We start from the raw sequence: 26420 nt of genomic DNA, 5'->3' as shown, positions 1-26420 counted from the left end.
GGCCGTAACAGGTTTTTTTGATGACAGCACCGACTCCTTCTTGTTCAGCTGGAGGTAATCTAGAGCTTTTCTATTATTAAACTCATTTCTGCTGGTACTCACTGGTGAAGGCTTTCTAGTGCTGATAGACTGGTGCCAGTTTTTGCCAAGCCTATTTCAGGGGAAGTGGTAAGTTCCCGTAGTGAGATTTCATGTAAGTAAATGGGTGAAAGTTGCAATAGTTCCTGTAATTCTGGCCACAGTAAGTCCTAGGGCCTTTTTTCTCTAGAATGGAATTCTGAATTGGAAGTTATACTCAAGACAGTGATTTGGGTATGAGCTATTGTTCCCAGAGTACAATCACCATAATGAAGAGAATTATTAAGATGGGATAGGGTTGAAGTTTGAAAAGGGTTTAAAAAATTATTAGCAGTGCGACAAAGCCATAATAGCCCAGGGGGGTCAGGTAATATATTTTTGAGGCTTCTTGGACTAAGAGGGCCACTGTTGCTAAGGGTCTTAGGCTGGGGTGAGGGGGAGTGACCTTCCTGGAATACTAGGTCTAAACTTTTTAAACAATATGCTGTAGGGCATTTAGAGGGCCCTAGATCTTGGGCTAACACTCCCCAAACTATTCCACTTCATTCATGTACATACAAAAGGAAAGGCCTAGTCAGATCTGGTAGGGCTAAGGCTGAGGCTAAGATTACAGCCTGTTTCTAAGTGTTTAGAGCATGCTTCATATCATTAGTCTAGGATAGGGGTTACTCCTCAGTTCCCTTGAGGGCTTCATATAATGGTTTTGCTATAATTCCAAAGGAAGGAATCCTCATTCTGTAAAATCTCACCATATCCCAAAAGGACTGAAGCTGTTATTTAGTTCCTGGAGTTGTCACATTTAAGATAAGATTTTTACAAGTGCTAGAGAGGCTCTTTGTACTGAAGGTTAAAATAAGACCCCAAAATTGAATGTTTTGTATGAATATTTGTACCTTAGAAGGAGATATTTTGTACCCACAGTCAGAAAGTTTGTTTAGTACTAATATTGCATTTTGGTCTAAAACAGCCTTGTTAGGACTGCAGATTAGTAGGCCATCCACATACTAAAGCAGATTGCTATCTGGGAGAAGCTGCAGGGTAGACAGGATTTTAGCTAGGGCCTGTCCAAAATGGTGGGGGCTATCTCTGAATCCCTGGGACAGAATTGTCTCAGTTAAATGTTGAGCCAGTTTATTACCTGAGCCTTGCTATTCAAAAGCAAACAATCTGGGTGTACAGGAAAGCAGAAAAAGGTACCTTTAATATCAAGTACAATAAACCAAGCTGTGGTGGAGAGAATTTGTCCGAAAAGAGTGTAAGAATTTGAGACAATAGGATGAATAGGAATAACAGCTTCATTAATAATTCTAAGGTCCTGGAGTAGTCAGTAGGAGCCATCTGTTTTTTTTTTTTTTTTTTTAAAAGTACAATGGTCATTTTATTTTTCTCCAGAAAATAATTTGCCTTCACTCTTTAAGGACTTGGTTCCTTACATGGGCTTTGGTGGCGGTCTTGGGGCAGTACCCGCAGGTCTAAATCAGGGTGGGGATGTTTGTTCCTTGTGGGTTTCACGAGATCAATTCCTGACTACTTTGCTGTGAATTGCACAACTCACACAGTCATGTAGCTTCACATACAGCTTGGAAAGCACATAGGCATTGAAGATGCTCGCTTCAGAAATGTCCCTGACTGCAGAGGCCTCTATGATGTTTCTGATGACAAATTTCTTAATGGCCTTGTCCTTGGGCACACACCGGGGACAGTTTGTGCGGCCCTTTTTGGCAAGACTGTTATGCTTTTTCTTTGTCCTCTTGGAGGCACAGACTGGAGAGAGGACATCTGGTTTCTTTACAGCTAAAGTGGGAGTGTAGCAAGGCAATTTGCACGGACACAATAACCATGGGTTTAAAATTTTGTTACTAGGGGCTGTAACCCTTTATGTGCTTCTAGTTTCAAGGGGCATTGGGGGTTCTGGGGAACTTATTGGGATTTTTAAGCTGAATGATAATGGGAGCAGCTGATACTGAATGACCAAGAATAAAAATATTCCAAACCTCCAATGGCACTTGTTTTAGAACGTGAGGTTCCATAGACTGCAGTGGCTCTTTTGATGAAGCGTGAGTTAATACAGCTGCTGGAAGATGAGGTCTTAGCTGTAAATTGCTTGTAACTTTGTAAGCCACAATCTAATAATGAAACAGGATGGGCTGGCAGGACTAAAAAGAAGTGGGTGGGTAAAGGAATAAATAATAAATAATGCAATGTTACAAGGAGTGGCAGTGTGAAATAGCCTCATTGGGGTTTTCCATCAATACCCATGAGGAAAATGGAGAATTGGCATATTGGGCAGTAAAAAACTTTTGAAGCTAAATAACTGGCCCCTGTATCTATGAGGAGCATTATCTCTTGTTCAGCCACAGTCAGATTTACCTGAGGCTCATCCATAGAGATGTAAAAGACAGGGGCCGGGTGGATGACTCCTGAAAGTCATCTAGAGGATGCTTGATCATAATCCAGGAAAAGACTTAGAGGCGCTTGTCCTTGCCGTTGCCCTTGTCCTTGTTCTGCAGGACCCCCTTGGTGGGTAGGTTGGTGAGGTTTTGGCAGTGCCAGCCCAGAAGAAAGAGGTGCCTCATCTCATGAGGATTACAAGCATGAGCTTCATCTGCCCAAGTTTGAGCTAAAGACCATACATATGAGTTTTTTTTCCCAAGGGAATAGCAAGTAGTTAATACCATAAATATGTTTTTCCAGATTAAGTCAAAGTTAATAGTTAAAGCCCAAAATTCTTGAATAAACTTAGAGGGATTCTGGCTAAATGAACCCAACTTGATTGAAGTTATGAAAATCAGACATTAGAAATGAGACATGAACTCATTTGGTGGGCTATTTATTACTACCTCAATTCCAGAGCTTATCATTGGCCTATTCAGGGATTTGATTTCTTCCTGGTTCAGTCTTGGTAGGGCGTATGTGCCCAGGAATGTATCCATTCTTCTAGATTATGTAATTCTGGGTTTGAGGATAAAGCCAAAAAGATTTAAAGGACTTCTGAATCCTTTCCGGGGTTCTGGCAAAATGAGACTAGTTGTAAAATAATATTCCAATCCAGGGTCCCATTAAGAGGACAATTTAACTTATTGGGGAGCTTATATTGAACCCTTACAAAAGAAAATCATACACTTCTTTTTGAGAGTTTGTGGGTCAAAATGGGACAGCTTTTTTTTTTGAGTTGGAGTCTCACTCTATCACCAGGGCTGGAGTGCAGTGGTGTGATCTTGGCTCACTGCAACCTCTGCCTCTGGGTTCAAGAGATTCTCCTGCCTCAGCCTCCCGAGTAGCTGGGATTACAGGCACCCGCCACCATGTCTGGCTACTTTTTTGTATTAGCAGAGACAGGGTTTCACCATGTTGGCAAGACTGGTCTCAAACTCCTGACCTCGTGATTTGCCTGATTCAGCCTCCCAAAGTGCTGGGATTACAGGCGTGAGCCACCGCACCTGGCCTGGGGCTGCTTTTTAAGAATACAACCCAAGGGCGAGTCAGATGGAATAGAAGAATGAATTAAATCCATGTTGGGTTTTGATGAGGGACTACAAGATCTCCGAGGCATCCCTGAGGGATTTGGACCTCCCTTTTCACTTTGGCTCACTCTATTCAGGGGTGTCCCACCACAAATAGAGGGTCTGCCCTCGCCTGGATGGCCAGTCCAGGCATACCCTTGTTTGAGTGGTCAGCTTGAACCTCATGTGAAGCAGAACTCTCCCGTAACTTGGGATGCAGTGCCTGTCATGAAGTTGGATCCAAAATGGGATCCACAACCAGTAGACTGTATCTGTGCAGAGTCGAGACTGCTGCTGCTCGCTTCAAGGCTCATTCAGAGTATTAACGTGAAAGTGGACTTGCTACCCTGGTGGGCAATAGCGAATTCACTCTTTCGTCTTGCTTCAAGTAACACCCAGGAGTGCCCTCAGCCAGAAACCCCTCAATTGCCAGAGAGTACTCAAGCTGTTTCACTGGCAGTCTAAAAATAGAAAAGAACCGTGGCCAGTTTCTCACCCCTTAGGGCAGAGACAGACAGATATCCCTTCTCTAGGGCTTAAGAACCCCACTGAAGAGTGGCCTCAGCCAGGGACCTTCAGTTCCTAAGAATTAAGAACCAGAACATCAGGCCGGGTGTGGTGGCTCATGCCCATAATCCCAACACTTTGGGAAGCCAAGGTGAACAGTTCACTTGAGGCCAGGAGTTCGAGACCAGCCTGACCAACACGGCAAAACCCTGCCTCTACAAAAAACAGACAAACAAAAAAGAACCAGTCCATCAAGGGAAGCAGGGAGGAAGAAGAAGGGAGAAATCCCAATAAAGTCCCTGTACGGGTCACCAAGATGCTGGGTGAGGTGCCAGAGCCCTGGCATCGAAAAGTAGTTGACTCACGGTTTGGTAAGAAGAATTTGCAAACCACAGTATAGGGTTGACAAAGGGAAGTTTTATTAGAAAGGGAAGTTTTTATTAGAAAGGGCACCTCTGCCAAAGAGTACTGAGCACACGCCGGTGGATTTTCCTTAAGGGAATTTATGGATCTTAAGGCGGGGGAGCTTAAGGGTAATTTGGATCGCATTAGCCGTGTGGGTCATGGTAAACGATTACATTTGTCAACATTTTGGTGCCATAATGTCATCAAAGTTTGCACAGTGAGTTTCAGCATGGCATTCTGGAGATGTATAGAAATTCTAGTTACTTATGAATTCTATTTTTTTTTTTTTTTTGAAAGAGGCCTGAGGCTGCACATGGTGGCTCATGCCTGCAATTCCAGCACTTTGGGAGGCCGAAGAGGGCAGATCACAAGGTCAGGAGTTCGAGACCAGCTAGGCGAATATGGTAAAACCCTGTCTCTATTAAAATACAAAAGATAGCCGGGCATGGTGGTGCACACCTGTAGTCCCAACTATTCGGGAGGCTGAGGCCTGAGAACATGTTGAACCCAGGAGGTGGAGGTTGCAGTGAGCCTAGATCATGCCACTGAACTCCAGCCTGGATGACACAGTGAGACTCCATTGAAAGAAAGAAAGAGAGAGAGAGGGGGAAGGAAGGAAGGAAGGGAGGGAGGGAGGGAAGGAAAGAAAGAAAGAAAGAAAGAAAGAGAGGGGGGAAAGAAGGAAGGAAGGAAGTATGGAAGGAAGGGAAAGAAAGAAAGAAAGAGAAAGAAAGAAAGAAAGGAAGGAAAGAAAGGAAAGGAAAGAAAAGAAAGAAAAAAAAGAAAAGAAGGAGGCCTGAAACCAGATGCCAACTTTAGATACTGGGGAAGTTTACTTCTGAATTTCCCAGAAAAGGAGTTTTGCCTACCGATAGTCTTGTTTGATGCTCACCAGGTGATCTTTGATCTCCTCATATAGGATTCTGGGTTAACAGCTTTCTACTTTCATCATCTAAAATATATTCCTGCTAACCCCTGTGATTTCTGATGAGAAAACTGCTGTCATTCTACTTGTTTTTTCCCCTGTACAAAAGGAGTTCTTCTCTGGCTGCTTTCAATATGTTTTTTTCTTTGTCTTTAGTTTTTAGAAGTTTAATAACTATGCGACTTAAGACACGAATTTCCTTAGGTTTATTCTATTTGGTTTGTCCACCTTCTTGAAACTGTAGATTTATGTCTCTTCCCAAATTTGGGAGCTTTTCAGCCATTATGTCAAGTGCTTTGGCAGTCCCATCTTCTTCCTCTTATTCTTCTAGGACGTTGATGACACAAATGTTAGCTCTTGTTAGAGTTCCACAGGTCCCTGAGGTTCTGCTTGTTGTTGTTGTTGTTGTTTTGAGACAGAGTCTCACTCTGTCACCCAGGCTGGAGTGCAGTGGCATGATCTCGGCTCACTGCAGTCTCTGCCACCCGGGTTCAAGCCATTCTCCTGCCTCAGCCTCCCGAGTAGCTGGGATTACAGGCACCAGCCACCACATCCGGCTAATTTTTTATTTTTATTAGAGACAGGGTTTCAGCATTTTGGCCAGGCTGGTCTTGAACTCTTGACCTTGTGATCCACCCGTCTCGGCCTCTCAAAGTGCTGGGATTACAGGCGTGACCCACCTCGCCTGGCTGAGGTTCTGTTTTCATATTGTTCTAATTTGTTTTGTTTTTGATTAGTGTTTCTTTTTCAGATTGGCTAATCTCTGTCTCCCAGTTCACTAATTCTTTCCTCTGCCTCCTCCATTCTGCTGTTGAGCCCATCCACTGACTTTTAATTTTAGTTATTGTAGTTTGCAGTTCTAAAATCTCCATTTGTCCTTTATACCTTCTGTGTCTTTGCTGAGACTTCCTATGTTTTTCATTTGTTTTAATTGTGTTCCTAAGTTTTTACTGAAGCAATTTTTCAAAAATCGTGACTGCTCTAAAATCTTTGTCAGATAATTCTAATATCTCTGTTATTTCAGTGTTGGCATGCATTGTGTTTTTCTAGAAATTTTTCCATATCATCTCATTTTTAAATTTGTTGCATAAATGCCGTATCTTTGTTTCTAGAAACTAGAGTGATATCTTTGTTTTCATTTTTGATATTGGACTGAATTTGTTCTCTCTCTTTCTCATCCCTTTCTCTCTCTCTTATTTCTTAATCAATCCTGCCAGGGGTTATTATTTTTGGTAGCTATTTTTAACAAACCAATTTTTCATTTTGTTGGATCCTCTTCTGTGGGAAGTAAAAAAGTTCCTTTTTAAAGTTTCCTTTCTTGTTAAAGAATAAGTGTGCTAATAACTTTGTTAAGCCCTATCCTATGTAGCTGTTAAACTTGCCATGCTTACAGGCATATAAAACATTCTATGTCCTTGTATTTTAACCAAGATATCTGTGCTGGACATGCTCACAGGCATATCCCAGCTCTCCAGTGCTTTCGCCTGTTTAGAAAAGTTTTCAGTTAGCCAATCGGTTTTAGTTTAGATTGTGATGTCTGAATCCAGCCAACGAAGATCAGATACAGCAGTAAGAACGACCCCAAATGTATAAGGGATGAATTTGTATGTTTTCCTTTGTTCATTGTACTCTCATGGCAAGATGGCTAGCGAGAGTACCTTTCCTGCAGTCCAGGAAGTAAAAATTGTGTTGCTGAAAGATCCTTTGTCTCAGTGCTAATTTGTCTTTGTGACACAGAGCATCTATTTCCAACATGTTTCCCACATCTTTGTTATTACCTTCTACTTTCTTTAGGCTTAGTTTGCTATTCTTTTTATAATTTTTTTAAGATAGATATTTAAATCACTGACTTTCCTTCTTTTCAAATATATTACATGTTTAAGGGCATCCCACAAGTTTGTCAAGTTTATAGGAGACAAATGCTATGTTAGTATAGCTTTTTTTTTTTTGAGACAGAGTCTTACTCTGTCACCCAGGCTGGAGGGCAGTGGCATGATCTCGACTCACTGCAACCTCTGCCTCCCAGGTTCAAGCAATTCTTCTGCCTCAGTCTCCCGAGTAGCTGGTACTACAGGTGTATGCCACCATGCCCAGCTACTTTTTTTGTATTTTTTAGTAGAAATGGGGTTTCACCGTGTTAGCCAGGATGGTCTCCATCTCCTGACCTCGTGATCTGCCCACCTCGGCCTCCCAAAGTGCTGGGATTACAGGCATGAGCCACCATGCTTGGCCAGCATAGCTTTAATTTGCATTTCTTTACTGAATGAGGTTGAATTTTCATATGTTTAAATGCCATTTGTATACATTTTTGTGAGCTTTGTTCATCTTTCTGTTGGTTTGTTAGTTTGTATAGGGATAGATGGATTTATGTATTAGAGAGATTATCACTTTGTAATATGAGTCATTAAAACACTTTTTTTCTAGTTTGTTGTTTTTCTTTTGACTTTGCCTATGCAATGAACTCTCCTTCTAAACTGTGACTCTGCTGAGGACTTACTCACCTGCCTTTGGAGGTCAGAGAGGGCAGCTCATTTCAATTCACTCTGCTTTGGTGGGCTCTCATTTAACCACATGAAAGATTCCACAGAACAGAGGCCAGAAGCCTGGGCTCCAGAGGCACTTGTGTCTGCCATTCTTTATGTGACCTTAGACCAAATTTTGACAGCTCCTGACCTGTTTCCTCATCTGTAAAATAGAAATAATAATTCTTCTAACTTTAAGTAGCTGTTTGATGATTAAGATAATGTATATATGATCATTCAGCACAGTGTGTGATCCACAGTAAAGGTTTGATGCATGGTATTTGCTTTTAAATTATTAGTGTTTACCAAAATCAAGCAAACGTTTTGTGAATGGCTGCTGTATTATCCTGATGCTATTCCCCGTCAGTGTACAGGGGACAATCCTGTGGCCACATGCCCTTGGCTCACTTGCTGTGTCTTTTTCGCTTTGTGCATGGAGTTCTGGATTGCGGCCAGTACCACTGAGTGCTTTGATGAAGGTTGGCTGCTCTGAGGGTTTGAGTTTTTGCCAGGTTCTTTGGGTACATCTATCATAGCAATTTTTGGGCCTTTATTGTCCTGAGATGTGCCTAACTAGGCTTTTGATGGTCTTTCAGAAAAGAGAAGTGGAAAGAAAGGAGGTGTGGTTAAAGACCCCACATGGCTCACTTACCTGTTTCCCCTGGGATGATCAAAGTTACCTAGCTACCTAGCCCTGTCATCTGAGCAGGGCTCACAGCTCTGGAGCTGACAGGTATAGACTGGTCTAAGCCAGCATTCAGAAGGTCACTCAACTGGAAGAGCAGGCATCAGAGTAGAGAGAATAAGCCTGAGCTATTCATAAAACAAAATGGCTTTAGGGGAACAAAACTAGGTCCCCACACCTAGTTCTCCTCCTGTACTCTCTCTTAGTACTCAATAATTCTTACGATTTCTTTTTCTTGAGATGGAGTCTTACTCTGTCACCAGGCTGGGGTGTAGTGGCACCAACTTGGCTCACTGAAACCTCCACCTCCCGGGTTCAAGTGATTCTCCTGCCCCAGCCTCCCAAGTTGCTGGGACTACAGGCATGTGCCATGACACCCAGCTAATTTTTGTATTTTTAGTAGTGACGGGGTTTCACCATGTTGGCCAGGATGGTCTCGATCTCTTGACCTCATGATCACCCGCCTCTGCCTGCCAATGTGTTGGGATTACAGGCGTGAGCTACCACACCCAGCTACAATTTTACATATCTCTTCTGCAGGACTGTAAGTTCTAAGAGGTCAGAGGTCACATTTGCCTTGTTCACTGACAAATATAGGGGCCTTGATCTATGTGGTGGTTACATGGGTATATTTACTGTGTGTTAATTAATCAGGCTCTTGGTACAGTGCCTGATGCCCAGTATTCACTGAATGGATGCATAAGTGAGTCATAGAGTCTCAGGTATTTATTAAGGCCATTCATCTACTATAGGCTTGCATCCTTGCCTCATTCCTATCAATAGTTTGCTAGCATTTATCATTTAAACACCTCCAGTGACAAGAAGCTCTCTACTGCCTAAGGCTGCCTGTTCATTTTCTGTTTAGGTTTCTTGGCTAGAAAGTTCTTCTTAATATCGAGCTGAAATATACCTCCTTGGGGTTCTGGTTAGTATTCTTGTTCTAGCCTTTATGGGGAAGGTTGCAAGTAGACCAAGGAGAGGAGGATGCTCCAAGTAAAGGGAACAGCACATGCAGAAGTCTAGGGCTCTAAAAGCCCAGGGCATGTGATGAGAACTCTAAGTTGTTCTAGATGGCTAGGGAGACCAGAAGTCCCAGATCGTTAGAACAGACCGATGTAGGCTTGCTGTCCCAGAAAACTTAATAATATGTCCTCAGTTTCAAAAGTATCCGAGATAGTCACCGTGAGTATGGTTGGGGCATAAAGTCTGAGAGTGAGGTGGGAATGGGGGAGATGAAGGTGGAGAGACGCAGCGGCTGATCATAGGGGTCGTTGTGGCCAGGTTCAAGAAGGGCATTCAGTTAACCGGGCTTCTTATGGTGTCTTGCCCTTCAAGGTTGTCTTCTCCAGATATGATCTAATGTACAGATAGATCAGTACAGCCATTGATAGATGATTATTGATATGGGTTGCCATATATGGAGAGGTTACCAGGTAAGTGCGTGCTTTCCATATGGGCTGGGGCGAGGCCCAGGTCACCTCTGCAGACTTAGTTATGCTTGTCCTGTAACTGATTTGTCAATAGGCCTTGGGTTTTGACTTGTTTTTACTATTGTGAGGTCATGTCCTGAGACAACATTGGGCAATTCCCAAAGGACCATCTGTTCCCAACTAGAAACTTTGCAAGACTTCCCTGTAGGTGGACAGCTGAGGTCAGGAGATGGCTACTAGGTATAAACGGTTTATTTTAAAGGACTTGTATGATGTGTGTATTGAAGGAATTTACATGAATATTCAAATGAAATGAGTTTAATTTGTTCTAAGGTGATGCAATAGCGAGGAATGTTGAGTTAGGTGTTTGGATAGGCAGCCAGGGCACATGGTTTAAACATTAGACATACTTGAATTAAATGGATAGTGGATAATAAGAGTGGTCATTTGAAATATGTCTGAGTGAGTGGTTTCCTCTGCAGTGCCTCCTGCAACAGCTGTCCCTAAGTGGCAGGCGTGGGTTTATACCTTAAAACTGAATGTGGCAGTACCCTCAAGCAGACCCACAAGGACAAGCCCGAGGCTGCTTTGCCTCCCAGAAAGCCAGCAGGCAGCAGCTATCAGGGAGCTCCGCAGGCTTCCGAGTCCCCGCCACTGCCCCAACACTTGGATGCTCAGGGGGAACATGAGGCCACCGAGAATGGTCATGCCACCCTGCCCTTCCCATTCCTCTATTGCCAACCTACTGAGGCTTGGGGCTAGCACGAGAATCTATTTGTGTTAGCTTGCTAATCAGGCTGTTGTAAACAAAGTGCCACAAACTGGGGTGACTTGTACAACAGAAACAGATTGTCCCCCAGTTCTGGAAGATAGAAGTCTGAGATGAAGGTGTTGGCCGGGCTGCTTCTTTCTGAGGGAGATGAGGAAAAACTCGTTCCGTGGCCCTCCCCTCGCTACTGGTGGTTTGCTGGCAACCTTTGATGGTCTTTGGCTTGTAAAGTCATCATTCTGATTACCACCTTCATTTTCACATGATGTTCCCCTCTGTGCATGTCTATCTAAATTGCCCCTTTTTATAAGGATACCAGTCATATTAGGCTAGGGGTGCACCCTATTCCAGTAGTACTTCATCTTAACTCATTACGTCTGCCATGACCCTATTTTCAAGTAAGGCCATATTCGGAGGTACTGGGATTGAGGACTTTACCACATGGATTGTTGGGGGACATAGTTCAACCCATAGCACTTAGGATAAACTGAAATGGCACCAGCATGAACACAGTCACTCTATGGTTACTTCTGCCAACCAAACTTCAAGTCAGAAAGAATCTGGTGGTTAAGGGAGAGGTACCCCAACCTTGCTGCAACAAGTTAAAGGTATAGCCCACTAGATATGGGTTAGTTTGCCCTGAGCTCTGTATGTGACTTCTTCCCTGGGAATCTTGGCTTGAGGGCACATGTGGGGGCCTGCTCGCCAGGCACAGGGTAGCTTGTGGCTTTGGGAGTCTTGCTTCAATCTGCTCTCTCACTTTCCAAAGGTCCGTCTTCTAAGCTTATGCCATTGTTCTGGAACCAAGCATCTTCATTCTTTGCTGAGTACCTTGTCTGCCCATATGAATTCTCTCCCAGCCATTTTCCATACCTTGCATATGGGATTGTTCTAAAACACAAATAGAATATTGTCAGTCCCTTAACTGAACAGACTTCAATGGCTGTTGTTCAAAATACTATTTCCTGTAGGACCTCGAGGTCTCAGACAGGAGGCTTGCCATCTCTGCATTTGCATTTATTTAAAAAAACAGTTGAACTGGTGACATACTGTTTCTTGATCTGGGTGGCACTGAACAATGGTATTCACTATGTGAATATTCATCAGCTCTTTGATTCCTGGACTTGTCTGTACATAAAGTACATCTCCATTTTAAAAGATCTTCAAAACAACTGAATGAGTTGTCCAAAGTTCTGGGAGTTCCTTGGTTGTATCACACTTTATGATCTTTTAGAGCTCTTCACCATCACCACACAACGAGAGATTTTTTCCCCCCTTTGTATCTTGGGAGGAAAAAGATGGAATTAACAAACAGAGGTGATTCAGTGAGTTACACTGTGGTCACAAGATAAATTATGCAGATTGCAACAAGAAAACAGCATGGTTCTATAAAACTATGTGCTCTTTTTGTCCAGAAACTATGCTGGCTTGCTATGTCCTGTTGTCAACTAAGAATAAAGAGGGACCTGCCTGTTGCCCCTGCCTGTAGCACCTGGAGAAGAAAGAGAAGGCATGATGGGCCTCATTTCTGCTCCAGGGACCGTGCTGTTCTGCTGTCCTTCCCCTAGAGCTTGGGCAAGGAGAGGGACTGCAGGCAACCCCTGTGTCTGCCCCAAGAAAATGGGAGTTCTGAGCACTGGGGCGTATGGAAAAGGAAGTGCTCCACAGATGGCTGAAAGCATTGCTGGTAACATCTGAAGCTTGTGTCTCAGGGTCAATAACAAGCCCTCTAAGTGGGCTCTGTCTCTTGGAGTGCTGAACCCACTGTTTAATATAAAGAACCAAAGTATCCCTGGCAAAGAGAGTGAGAATAATCTCTGACTCTGGCAGGCTCCTAGGACATCATAATTTTAAAATTGAGAGAATTTTTTAAAATGTGGATTTCTGTTTTTCCTTGGAAAATTGAGACACTGAATTACCCTACTATTCTATTTTAAATTGCCAGGTGTGGTGGCTCATGACTGTAATCCCAGCACTTTGGGAGGCCAAGGCACGTGGATTACCCGAGGTCAGGAATTCAAGACCAGCCTGGCCAACGTGGTAAAACTGCATCTCTATTAAAAAGCAGGGGGTAGGGAGTTGGGGAGATATAGCATGGGGAGAAATGCCAGATATAGGTGATGGGGAGGAAAGCAGCACATCACACTGCCATGTGGATACCTATGCAACGATCTTGCATGTTCTTCACATGTACCCCAAAACCTAAAAAGCAATTAAAAAAATACAAAAATTAGCCTGGAGTGGTGATGTGCACCGGTCCCAGTTACTTGGGAGGCTGAGGCAGGAGAATTGCTTGAACCTGGGAGGTGGAAGTTGCAGTGAGCCAAGATGGCCCCACTATAACTTTAGTCTGGGCCACAGAGCGAGACTCCATCTCAAAAAAATGAAATAAATAAAATTGCAGTACCCATGACATCCTGCCCCAAGCCCCGTATTTGTGCTTCCCTTACACCACTTTGCTTCCTCCCTTTCCAAAGCCCCAAGCATCTCCTAACTTACCGTATAGTTTACTTATATATTATGCTTATATGTCTGTCTCCTTCTGGTGGAATGTAAGTTGCTTGAGGGCAGGGCTCTTTGTTTTGCTTGATGATACATCCCAGGCCATCAATATTGCAACCTGACATTGAATAGTTGAATGAATGAGCCCGAAGCCTACATTCCCAATTGGTAGCAGTCACATTACCTGCCTGGGCCCCGGGAAGGCATATGTATTTTCCATGCCTGCCCCTACTGACCTGCATGCCAGCTTCTCCCTTCCGTCCCTCTCAGGCTTGTCTCTGGCCACAGCGGCCTGGCCCCACTGCCCCACCACTGGTCCTCAGCACTTGCTCAGCCAGTACACTGTTCCTGCCCCTCTCTGCCTGGCTGCCTCCTGAATCTGCTGTGTTCTCAGCTCAAGCTGCCCTTGATCCCTCTGCCTAGGTCGCTCCCGCTGAGCATAGAGAATATTCTGCCCTTAGTCACTGACTAGAGAAGATTCCTTTCATTCAGTTTTAAGACATAAAAAGCTCTTCACCCCTTGTGGATTAGGGCACACCCCTGGCTACCCTGACCTCTGAGCCTAGAATACAGGTGCTGCCCAGCCCCTCTGAGTGAACCCTGGAAATCAGTTCTACAGGGCCAGGCAAGAAGCAAACCAGGGCCAAGGGCTGAAATTACCCCACTGGTCCTCTGTTTACTCAGAACTTATATAACACTGAGCCTCTTTATCGTGTCCCATCTGTGTCAATACTCAGGAGGGTGGTGAGAGGGCCTGGCCTCCCAGGGCAATCTGGCAACATGATCATCCTCACGGCAGGGCCATGACAAACACTCTCCCAACCAAGTAACCACATGACAGAAGGCCCTTCCTTGGCACCTGGAGACAGGCAGGTGGAGATACCAAACAGAGGATTCTGGGAAGGGTAACCCCAGTGGCCCAAAGAGAACTCTAGACTGACAGAGGTGAGGAGCAGCTTCCCCTCTCTACCTAATTTTGAGATGAGGAAATTGAAGTCCAGAGAGAGTTAATGGTGCAACCAAAACCCCACAGCACAGCGTCCCAGCGGCCCGACAAGAACCCACAAACTTCGCTACATTTCCTGGATCTGGGCTTCTGGGGCTAGAATGTCAGGAATTCTATGTTCTGCCCCCATTAGCTGCAAGACCAAGGCTTAGAAACAGACAAAAATGGATAGAATTTTGCAGCTCTTATCTAGGAATGTCTGGGCCTCACACCTCATTCACTCCATCTCCAGGAGAGCCCTGACGTGGATTTTGAAAGGCTCCTTGGAGATGCTGACAGTCCATGCTAAATGGACACAGGCACCTGGGTGATGCTTAAGTCCTCTGGCTTGATAAATCCTCAGCTGTAGATCCTAAAATGAGGCTTGTGCTGCAGTGTATCTTTGTCATCAGTCCACAAGAGAATCTCTCACTGGGGCAGCTGGGCTCCCTAGGAAGCCACTCTGGAAATTAAAAAACTTTTGGTTGTCATAATGATGAGGCTGGTTCCTCTGGAATTCAGTGATGGGATGCATCCCTCACAATGAAGAATTGTCCTGAGTCCTATACATCTTTTGAACGTACCATCAGAATATTCATAGAGGTGAAAAGCTAGTTTACAGTCACATGAGCCATAATCAACTTCACTTTACACATATGTAATCAACTTCACTTAAAAAAAAAAAAAAAAACAGCTGGGCACAGTGGCTTATGCCTGTAATCCCCTGGCAAGTGAATCACCTTAGGTCAGGAGTTCGAGACCATCCTTGTCAACATGTGGAAACCTTGTCTCTACCAAAAATACAAAAATTAGCTGGGTTTGGTGGCAGGCGCCTGTAATCCCAGCTACTGGGGAAGCTGAGGCAAGAGAATCACTTGAACCCAGGAGATGGAGGTTGCAGTGAGCTCAGATTGTGCCACTAAACTCCAGCCTGGGTGACAGAGACTCTGTCTCTAACAACAACAACAAACATGATTTTAATATATAACCTACCTGGAGTATAACTACCATGTTGACAGCTGCGTGTAAGTTGTCCTTCATTTTGTTTGGAACGCTTTCAACCTTAATCTACAGTTTGTAATATCACATCATCCATGGGAATGCTGCTCACATAGTAATTGAGTCACCGAGACACCACCTCTATACCGGTCTCTGTCTGCAGCTGTCCTATCCGTGATGACCGTATCTAGTTCTGTGAATATCCTAATTTAGTCCTTATTTCAAAATGTCAGATATAAAAAAAAAACAGTGACAGCACTATTCAATTAAATATGGCATTCCCATCAAACATATCCATTGTTAAGTCCATGCCTCGGCCAGGCGCAGTGGCTCACGCTTGTATCCCAGCACTTTGGGAGGCCAAGGCAGACGGGTCACGAAGTCAGGAGTTCAAGACCAGCCTGGCCAACATGGTGAAACCCCGTCCCTATTAAAAATACAAAAATTAGAATGGTGTGGTGGCGTGTGCCTGTAATCCCAGCTATTCGAGAGGCTGAGACAGGAGAATCGCTTGAAACCAGGAGGCGGAGGTTGCAGTGAGCTAAGATCGCATCATTGCACACCTGCCTGGGCAACAAAGCGAGACTCCATCTTAAAAAAAAAAAGTAAGTCCATGCCTCTGCCAACTTCATGTATGATTTTATTATCATGACATTCCCTTTTAAAGTTATGGTGTTATATTGATTTCAAGATAGTAAAAGGGAGTTACAAAACAATGTTTGTTACAAACAGGGAAGATAGTAAAAGGGAGTTACAAAACAATCTTTGTTACAAACAGGGGTGTGGGATCTGGTTGGTTTAAGACTTATTGATCTACAAGCAATTAAACCTGCATGAAAACAGATCTGTAACTCTCAGAGAAGCCTCACAGAGGTCTAGGATGCTCTAGAGAGGGCAAGGGGCACACTGGAAGGATGAATCAACTTGTCAGGATCAGGTCCTGATAGAGATCAAAACCAACCTACAGCAACAAGGTGAGAGGGCTGGGCTGGGCTTAGTCAGCCACAGGGCTCAGATTGGAATCTTATTTGAGCACACCCTGAATACATATATGGAGGGCGTTAGACCAATAATTCTTGGCAGGGCACCATGGCTCACACATGTTATCCCAGCACTTTGGGAGGCTAAGGTGGGAGAATCACTTGAGTCTCCTCAGGGGCAGCATGGGCGACATAGTGAGGCATTGTCTTTGTAAATTAATAATAATAATAGTAACAATCCTTGAGTGCCTATGGTGGATCAGGCCTCATATGTGATGGGGACACACATGCATCTCTTACATGCCCCAACTGTCCTAGGGTCGTTGTTAATTCTTGCTTTACAAAGGAGGAAGCCCAGGTTTGGACAGTTAAAACAACTTGCTGGAAGCCATACAATGATTCCTGAGTAGAGGCCTGCTTCCCTGCCTTCAAAGCTATTTCGTCAAAGGAAGTTTATATGTATTCAGTGTTGGATAAACAGTTGCTCTCAGTTTTTGATGTTTTCTAGTGACTGTGCAGCTTGGAAGCAACAATGGTGGGTGTATTAGTCCGTTTCATGCTGTTATTAAGAACTTCCCTGAGACTGGGTAATTTAGAAAGGAAAGAGGTTTAACTGACCCACAGTTCCACATAGCTGGGGAGGCCTCAGGAAACTTAAAATCACGGTGGATGGTGAAGGAGAAGCAAGCACCTTCTTCACAAGGCAGCGGGAGAGAGAAGAACGAAGGAAGAACTTCCAAACACTTACAAAACCATCAGATCTCATGAGTAATCTCTCACTGCCACGAGAACAGCATGGGGAACTGCCCCCATGATCCAATTTCCTCCCTCCCTCTAGAAGTGGGCGTTACAGAGTTACAATTCTTTTTTTTTTTTTTTTTTTTTGAGATGGAGTCTTGCTCTGTGGCCAGGCTAGAGTGCAGTGGCATGATCTAGGCTCACTGCAACCTCCACTTCCCCTGCCTCAAGTGTTCAAGCAATTCTGCCTCAGCCTCCTCAGTAGCTGGTACTACAGGCATGCGCCACCACACCCAGCTAATTTTTTATTTTTAATAGAGACGAGGTTTTACCGTGTTGGCCAGGATGGTCTCCATCTCTTGACCTTGTGATCCTCCCACCTCGGCCTCCCGGAGTGCTGGGATTACAGGCTTGAGCCACTGACCCAGCCGGGAGTTACAATATGAGATGAGATTTGGGTGAAGACATGGAGCCAAACCCTATCAGTGGGCTTCTTTAGGAAAGATGTTTCCTTGGGAAATAACTCTTGGCTCTCTGAGGGCTTGGCCACTCTGACTTTGATCAAACTGGCACCTGGGACACTTACCTGGGTGAAGCAGGGGGCCTGTGACTCGCTGCCCCTTTCTCACTGCAGTCGGCAATGTCAGGGCATTTGGTCCCTGCTGTGGGTGCTCCCATGTCTGTCTGGCCCTTGGCCTCTCCCTCCCCTGGTGGCCAGCTCTGCTGTGACCAGCCCAGCCTGCTGCTGGAGCTGTGTGCTGGTTTCCTGCTCCTTCTTGGGCATTCTGGGCTCCAGGAACTGTTTGTTGGTTTCCTATGGGCCATTCCTTTCCAGGACAGGCCCAGCCGCTGCAAACCTCCTAAGATCTGCCCACAGCCCTGTCTTGAAGTGAACTTCCCAAGAAGGTCCTCAGCTGAGCAAGGGGAGTTAGAAACAAGAATGGAGGCAGGAGAGTGTGTGCGCCTGCTTTTTAGAGTAGGAGTGTGTGCTCATGCATGAGGGGGAGGCTGTCACTAACTTGGTCTTGGATGACTGCCATTTTAAGCAGAACCAGATTTGCTGGCATGAATTGTTTAAACGATGGTAGACACAAGCACTGCAGGGAGATCCTCCCAGCCTAAACTAAGGAGGGAAAATATCCCAGGCCATCTTGCTCTGCACCTCCCTCCCCCTCCCCAGGGCTTCTGTCATCTATGGGAATTTCAGGGCCTCACTGACACCCGAATGACAATCTTTTGTCTTCATCCTGGAAGGTACCATGATGGTATCAAAGGACAGCTGGGGAGCACTGGTTCCCTCCGCAGCCCCACACAAATACCCTCTTTATCCACCTCCTTAAGCCATGCCAAACAACCCACAAACTTAATACAACTATCGTGCCTTCTGTCTGGGCAAAGCACCGTGTGTCGTAGTCTCGGCTACTCAGGGGGCTGAGAGAGGGGAGGATTGCTTGAGCCCAGGAGTTCAAGACTGTACTGAGCTATGATCACAGGTGTAAATAGCCACTACACTCCAGCCTGGGCAACATATTGAGACCCCATTTCTAAATAAGCAAACAAAAATTGTGCTTTCTCTGCAAAAAGAGGGTCTAGGGAAGTACTTCTTACTTTCTTGTGCATTGAGATCACCTGGGGACCTTGTTAAGATATAGATTCTGATTCAGGAGGTCTGGAGTGGGGCTCCAAGAACCTCCATTTATAACAAGCTCTCAGGTGATGCCAATGCTGCACTTTCTCTCTCTCTCTCTCTCTCTTTCACACACACACACACAGCTTCATAGGCTCACAGAATTGCAAGCCCAGATCCATGTTCTAGGCTGGGCTCTGCCAGGAACTGCCAGGAGCTGCATCTCTCTCTGGAACTGTTTCTGCGTATTTGAGTTCCTCCCTACAAAGTCTGAGGCCTTGGATCCCCATCCAAACTCCCAGGCAAACTCCACCCCCATCCTGCCTGTGTGTCTTTGGGAGGATCATGTCCTTCTTTGGTGTTGGTGTCCTTGTTTACAAGTTGAGAGATGATGAGAGTCACCTGATCTGTGCAGGTCAGGACATAAATAAAGCTTGTATGTAAAGGTGCCTAGCATAGTTCTTGGCAAAGTAAGGATCCTTCAGTGTGATTGAATTGGTTTGTGCATCTGGGAAGAATGAGCAGACGGCATACTGTGTGTCAGGGTTTAGGGAGGAATCAGACATGACCCCGCCCTGTAGTCATCTGGGTGCACAGATTCTAGATTAAAGGATGGGGTAGGGTGGTAGCTAACAAGAAGATGGGAGAGGAGATGTGCAGTTCCTGGATCTGAGGAAGAATTAAAGCAGAAGGGTAGGAGGTGGGGAATGGGAAGGTATGCATGAAACCCCAAAGCAACTCTTGATGAGCAGGCATTGGCAGGAGGTCCCAGAACGTTTTCTGACCCGTAAACACTGAGAATTCATGTCTGCTGGGTAACAGTAGTGAGAGGGGTAAGCGTATGGGGGTGTTTGTGCCTGAGTTGGGGGCTCTGGATGGTAGAGATGTCTGGGAGTTCTGATGGAATGGGGATGAGGAAGCCTAAAGATAACCTGTTACAGTCTTTCAGGGCCTTAACCATTCTGGCTGGGGAACCGGGAAGTGCGGATGGGGTGTGCAGAGGAGGGCAGCTGTGATAGCATATTTCATCCTGAAAGCACTACATGAGGATAACGGTGGTAGTGATGATGATACCCTCATTTTAGTGTCATGGCAACATTTTCCAAGGGGTCGGAATTGGGTACCCTCATTAGTGTCATTTTTGTTTGAGAGATTTCAAGATTCCACCTAGATGTCATTTAAAAATCTACTGAAAAAATAATCTTGAATGCAGGTCCCTGACCAGTTGGTTCCAGGTAACTGCACTGCCTTCTGCTTCCACTAAAGCAATCCATGACAACATGAAAAAGTCATGGGAAACCTATCTGAGACTTAGTTTTTTCTTTTCGTTTTGGAGCTGGGGGTCTCGGTATGTGCTCAGGCTGATCTAGAACTCTTGGGCTCAGACGATCCTCTGGCCTCAGTCTCTCAAAGTGCTGGGATTACCGACGTAAGCCACTGCACCCAGCTGAGACTTAGTTTTTTTGGTCAGGAAATGAAGGTGACCTTTGTGATCCCAGTAGGCCCTTGCGCTTGCGGGTAAGATGATTCCCAGCACTGCTCATGAAAAGTAGTAGCGATGGCAGAATAGTCTCTGCTCTCCATTTTTTTCGAGGGGCGGTGGTGGAGGGGAGGCTGGGGATGGCATTTCCATTAAATGAGTTTCCATGTTGCTTTTCTTCACGCACCACTGACCTCGATGGAAAAATGAAGTCCCCGTCCCAGGAAAGAGACAGGTCTTGGGATTTTGATGCATGAGAAAGGTCAAATGCCTTGCTCATTCATTAAAATCCCAAAACCTTCTTCTAGAGACCTAACTCTGTGGCTGTTTTGGATTAGTTTGTACAATGCCCTGCAGGCCTACTCTCTCAGGGAGTTCCAAGTGGCCAAATGTGACCAGAAAGTGTTTTTTTAAAGGCAGCCTGGAAGAGAAGTTGGTGACCGTCAGGATCCCACAGCGACCCCCAGGACGGCCTGGTTGAGACAGCCACTGGAGGGTCTGGGTGCAGCCTGCTGCCTGGCCAGTAGGCGGCGCGCACACGCCGTGGGGCCCGGGTCCGGGCGTGCGCGCGGCTGGTGGCAGCGGGGCCGCGCACGGCGGGGTCCGCGAGCCAGGCCGGCGCCCCGAAGCCATTTCCGGGAGGGGCGGGGCCGGCGGCGGCCGGGCCTCTAATCCTGGCGGCGGCGGAGGCGACCTGGGACCTCGAATCCTTTGGCTCGCGAATCGGTCGCGCGCTGAGGTAGACGTGGAACGTGGAGCTGGCAGTGGTGGGAGAGTGCTCGAGGGAAGCAGACTGGAAGCTGGTTCCGGCGTGAGGAGGTGGAGGGTCCGCCGCGGGCTCTGGGGCGCGGGGAGGGTCGGGATGGAGGCGCGGCGGGTTGAGAAGAGGACAGAGGCCGGGGACGCGCAGAGGCGTGGGGCGGCTGTGGCCAGGGCGGAGGCGGGCTGAAGGCGTGGGCACCAGCCGCCGAGGTCCGAGTGAGTGGACGGCAGGCGGGCGCGGGGCTGCGGTGGGGGCGGGCCTGGACCCCACTCCTGCCGCGGGAGTAGGAGTGGGCGTGGGCAGCTAGGGTTTGCTGGTCCTCCAAAGGGAGGGGAGGCCTGCGAACAGGGAGGCGTGACGACGGGAGCAAGTCCGGGCTACCTCTGAAGGGAGTGCGGAGGAGGCAGGACCCTGGCATTCTCAGGACCCCGCACACCTCAGCCCGGGTTAGGTGGCCTGGGCTGGGCTCTGGGCTCCCTACCCTGATCGCGCGCATACGGGGCGTCTCCCCTAGTATCTATCCACCTGGGTGGAATGCTTTGTGGGAGTCTGGGTCTGGATTCGTTTCATCAGCTGTGGGAGGGAAACCTAGTTGCAGCAGGATTCTGATTCGCTAGTCTCGTGCAGGGGGTGAAGTGTAATATCTGGGAATGAAATCTGAGCCTTCAAAGGAGAGGGAGAACCATAACTTGGCTACTCTGGCGAATCTAGGCGGGCCGGTGAGACAGTTTAAAGCTCTAGAAGTAAACAAACCTGGTTCCCTTTTACAGATTCTGAAGAAGGGGAGCAAGGAGAGGAGGCTGAACGAGGAAGATGCCTAGCACAGACCTTCTGATGTTGGTGAGCCTTTTGCAGACATCCTCCTGGTTCCAAGGCGCTTGTCTCGGTTTTTTTAGTTCAAAGGATCCCAGTGTGTAGATTTCACCTCTGATGCTTGCTTTTGGTAGCTGAGCATTTCTGCCACCTTTTATTTTGTTTTGCTTTGTTTCTTTTTGGAGACAGAGTCTCACCGTTGCCCAGGCTGGAGTGCAGTGGTGCGATCTCGGCTCACCATGCAACCTCCACCTCCCAGGTTCAAGCGACTCTGCTGCCTTAGCCTCCTAAGTAGCTGGGATTCCAGGCGCTTGCCACCACACCTGGCTAATTTTTGTATTTTTAGTAGAGTTGGAGTTTCGCCATGTTGGCCAGGCTGGTATCAAACTCTTGACCTTAAGTGATCCACTGGCCTTGGCCACCCAAAATGCTGGGATTTGCCATGCCCAGCTACTTTTTGTATTTTTAGTAGAGACAGGGTTTCACCATGTTAGCCAGGCTGGTCTTGAACTCCTAACCTCAGGTGATCCGCGGGCCTTGGCCTTCCAAAGTGCTGGGATTACCACCAAGTTCGGCCAACCACCTTTTATTTTGGATGAATGATCAGGGTGAATAAATGGCTGAATTAAATATATCAATACAGTATATGTAGAACTTAAAACATTGAAGAATCTTTTTCAAAATTCTTTTTTTTTTTTTTTTAATAAATGAGACAGGGTCTTGCTATGTTGCTCAGCCTGGAGTTCAGTGGCTGTTTACAGGCATAATCATAGCTCACTGCAGCTGGAACTCCCACTTCAAGCCATCCTCTTGCTTCAGCCTCTGGAGTAGCTAGGACTAGGAGCACGAGCCACCTCTCCTGGCTTTCTTTTTCTAATTATTGCAGTTTTAATCCCTCCCTTTCCATACTAACAGAGCAGATTTGAAACCTCTGTTATTACATTTTATCAGGGTCTGCCATATATATTAGTTCATCTTGAGTGTTTGCCTTCCAGATTAGAGTTATGGTTCCCTGGCAGGCAGATATCATGTCTACTTTTTTAGAGATGAATAAACACCTAGCATGGTGCTCTGAATATAGTTAGTGCTTAACAAATGCTTGTTGGATTGAACCAGTCTGTATTTAAGTTCTTTTGTTGGGCAGAGAGGTATGCCTGTTTTAGAGGCTGTTTCCTCGCCTCCTGAGGTCTTTCTGTGCTGTTGTACTGAGCAGGGAAGAATAGTGTTGCTAAATGTGTGTTTACCAAAATGACATTTTATTTTTGGGACATTTATTATTCTTTATAGGCTTTTCAGTGTGAGAATTGTGGGGGGTTCATATCTGTGAAATGGTGATATAGAAAAAGTGTCGGGTTTAGTGTTTTTTTTTTTTTTTTTTTTTTTTGAGGTTGAGTTCGCTCTTGTTGCCCAGGCTGGAGTGCAATGGCATGATCTTTGCTCACTGCAACCTCTGCCTCTCGAGTTCTTCAAGCGATTCTCCTGCCCCAGCCTCCCGAGTAGCTGGGATTACAGGTGCACGCCACCGTGCCTGGCTAATTTTTGTATTTTTAATAGAGATGGGGTTTTGCCATGTTAGCCAGGGTCTCAAACTCTTAACCTCAGGTAATCTACCGCCTTGGCCTCCCAAAGGGCTGGGATTACTTAAATGTATGAGCCACTGCACCCAGCCAAGGATTTTTTTTTTTCTTTTTTTTTTTTTTAAATAAGTCATTTCTCTCAGTGCAAAATCAGTGATTTAAAAACAATTCATTTCTCTCTTTTATCTCACTATCCCAGAGGGTGGGTTGGTATCACTGGGAAACTGGCAAAAACTGGTAGTGAGGTTTTCTTATGCTCAGTGCTGACATCGTAGTGGCATGACCTGTAAGGTCTGCAGGGGGAATAGAGAAGAGAGAAACTAAGTTTTGATCCATTGCATTGTGATTTGAGGCGGGGAACTAGGATGATTTTAGGTTGTATGTGAGAGACATAGGTGAATATTTAGGTTATCCACAGATCACAATGAAAAGTTCATCGAAAATGGTTTCTTGCCCCAAATTTCGTGGATTTTTAATAAATAACCGTATATGACTTAAAGTTCTTATTAAGAGAGCATTGTGTTAGAAATACTGGAAACTATAAATAAGCAAAAGGAACAAGGATTTGTTAATCCCCCCCATCTTCTACATCCTCCTTCATTCCCCTCTACCCCCCGGAGTAATTTATCACCCAGAAATAACTGCTGTGAGCATCTTGGCTAGTTAATGCAGAGGGACTTGTAGTAATTGACAGTTTCTGTTTTTCCTTTTATAGATGAATATGTTTATGTAAATTATAGGTTCTTATATGTAAGTAGGATATTTCTCCATGCACAGAGATGTGCCTATTACTTCTAGGGCCTATGCGTTTACTTTAATAGAGCAATGACTGCTTTTACTCAGAATATTATCTTTGGAATCAGTTTTGTTCTGAGGTATTTGTCTGGCTGTTGCCACCACCTTTTTTGACTTCTTCACTTGTTAATCTAGAATGTTTAGGAGTGTTGCTTTGCTTGTTGCTGTAAGGAATTAATTCACATAGATGCAAGTGGCCCTAGACAGTCATCACTTTCTGAAGAAAACATACAGGCTGCATGAAGTGCTTTTCACTGGAAAAGCTGTCATTCATTCCATGACTGTAATGTATAATACTATTTGGGATTAAATGGTGAAGAACCAGTGACCAAGGCTGGGTTTTCAGCTGCACACTAAACCATCATTGTATGAGGTGTTTCTCTAACTATGTTATATGATATGTAAGATGCGTTCTTGACCCTCCAACTGGGACGAAAGGACCTAAGTGAATGATAAAACCTCAGTGCAGTGTAGCATCTCAGAATTAGAAACAATCTTAGAAGTCATGTGATGCAGCTTCTTTTTTTTGGAGGCAAGGTCTCACTCTGACACCCAGGTTGGAGTGCAGTGACGTGATCTCAGCTTACTGCATCCTTGATCTCTGGGGCTCAGATGATCCTTCCACCTCAGCTTCCTGAGTAGCTGGGATGACAGGCACATACCACCACTCCTGGCTGATTTTTGTATTTTTTTGTAGAGATGGTATTTTGCCATGTTGCGTAGGCTGGTATCCAACTCCTGGGCTCAAGGGATCCAACTGCCTGTCTTGGCCTCCTAAAGTGCTGGGATTACAGGCATGAGCCACTGCACCTGGCCTGTGATGTGGCTTCTTATACCCAAGTCTTTTGAAGAGTGTCTCTGATAAGTGGATAGTCAGTCTTCCATCTTTTCTGCTAATGGAATAAGTGAGCAGAAGCTGGAAAACAATACTAGGTGGATTTAGGAATAGTATTGTTAACTCCGATAGCTAACATTTATTCAGCATGTATTACATTTTAAGTGTGGGAATACTGTACTTAATTTTCACAAAAACCTTTTGGCATCCTTCTTTTATAGATGAAAAACTAGGCTTATAGAGGGTAACCACAGTAGTTGAGTGGTGGAGCCAAGTTTGGCCTCAGTTGGTCTGACTTCATATCCTTCCCTCTTACCTACTTTGTGTGCTTGCCCGTGGTAAGGGCAGAGGTTGCTGACCATTGTGACTGATGGGAGAGGGTCTGTGTGGAGCAGGTGGGGTAGGATGGCTCTGGCCTCTAGGGGGCACTTTGGGAAAGGGAGTCTGGGGGAGGAGGGAATCTTTTTTTTTCTAGTGTAGTGCTATCGGAAAATACATGTTTTATTAAATCTTGTTTATTGGGTCGGGCGTTGTGGCTCATGCCTGTAATCCCAGCACTTCGGGAGGCTGAGGCGGGCAGAGCACTTGAGGCCAGGTGTTCTAGATCAGCCTGGCCAACGTGGCGAAACCCTGTCTCCACTAAAAATACAAACCATTAGCTGGGTGTCGTGGCACACGCTTGTAATCCTGCCTACTCAGGAGGCTGAGCAAGAGAATTGCTTGAACCTGGGAGGTGGAGGTTGCAGTGAGCTGATGTTGTACCACTACGTTTCAGCCTGGGCAACAGAGCGAGACTGTCTCAAAACAAAAACACACAAACCAAATTGTGTTTTATTTTCCCTTACATTGCATTTAAGGTGTTATATTGAAATTTTAAAATTTGTGTCTGCAGGTGTAGTGTTACAATCTTTAAATGTCATTTCAGAATAGCTAAAGGGCATTACAGAATATTTGTTATAAAAAGAGGACATTGGGTCATAGGGTTGAAAGCCACTTGTTTGGACAGTATGCTGTGAGAGAAAACCTGGAGATGACCTAGAGTCCACGTATAACAAGCCTTGAATCTGGACTGAGGGGCTTGGGCTGTCAACCCTCAGTGAGTTCCTGTCTTCAATTTTGTTCTCATTTGATTAGGACAGTTTGCTTGCCTTTTTCCATTTGCTCATATGTGACATGTCGTAGACTGCAGTACTTTCCGCCTGTGTCTCATAAAGAATAAAGTGAGTGAGTGTGTTCATCTGCTGAGAGCTGCAATGATGTCAGAGGGAATTCAAGTCAGGTAGTTTTGTAGCAGCCTTTCTCCCCCTTGGCAACCATTCGTTTTATTCATACTCTCCTCTCTGGTGCTAGAGGTGGTATCACTTTGCAAGTGGCCAAATACTTGTGGTTTTTAAGGAAAAGATACTTTATAAAGCCAGGTCTACCCCTTAGGTGGCTTTTTTCTCTTCCCATCAGAAAATGATGACTAAATTAGCTGGTATTCATAGATGAATCAAGGTTAG

The 26420-nt window shown here is 45.5% G+C and overlaps 1 protein-coding gene across 3 annotated transcripts in view; it reads left to right on the top strand.

The window, feature by feature from the left end:
- The window catches only part of SGPL1 (sphingosine-1-phosphate lyase 1), an 82784-nt gene that overhangs the window by 1279 nt on the left and 55085 nt on the right, over positions 1-26420 (top strand). The window contains exons 1-2 of one of the 3 annotated variants that reach the window (XM_017548847.2): positions 20716-20954; positions 21669-21738. In XM_017548847.2, coding sequence (XP_017404336.1) covers positions 21712-21738 — 27 coding nt within the window. In that variant the 5' untranslated portion in view covers positions 20716-20954; positions 21669-21711. Of the gene's footprint in view, positions 1-20715; positions 20955-21668; positions 21739-26420 lie in introns of those variants that run through there. The other 2 variants (XM_017548848.2, XM_037745828.1) reach the window with 2 other exon arrangements.

This window comes from Cebus imitator, unplaced genomic scaffold (genome assembly GCF_001604975.1).
Source record: "Cebus imitator isolate Cc_AM_T3 unplaced genomic scaffold, Cebus_imitator-1.0 Scaffold215, whole genome shotgun sequence".
In the NCBI taxonomy this organism is placed as follows: domain Eukaryota; kingdom Metazoa; phylum Chordata; class Mammalia; order Primates; family Cebidae; genus Cebus; species Cebus imitator.
This window is presented reverse-complemented; position numbering and strand designations above follow the sequence as displayed.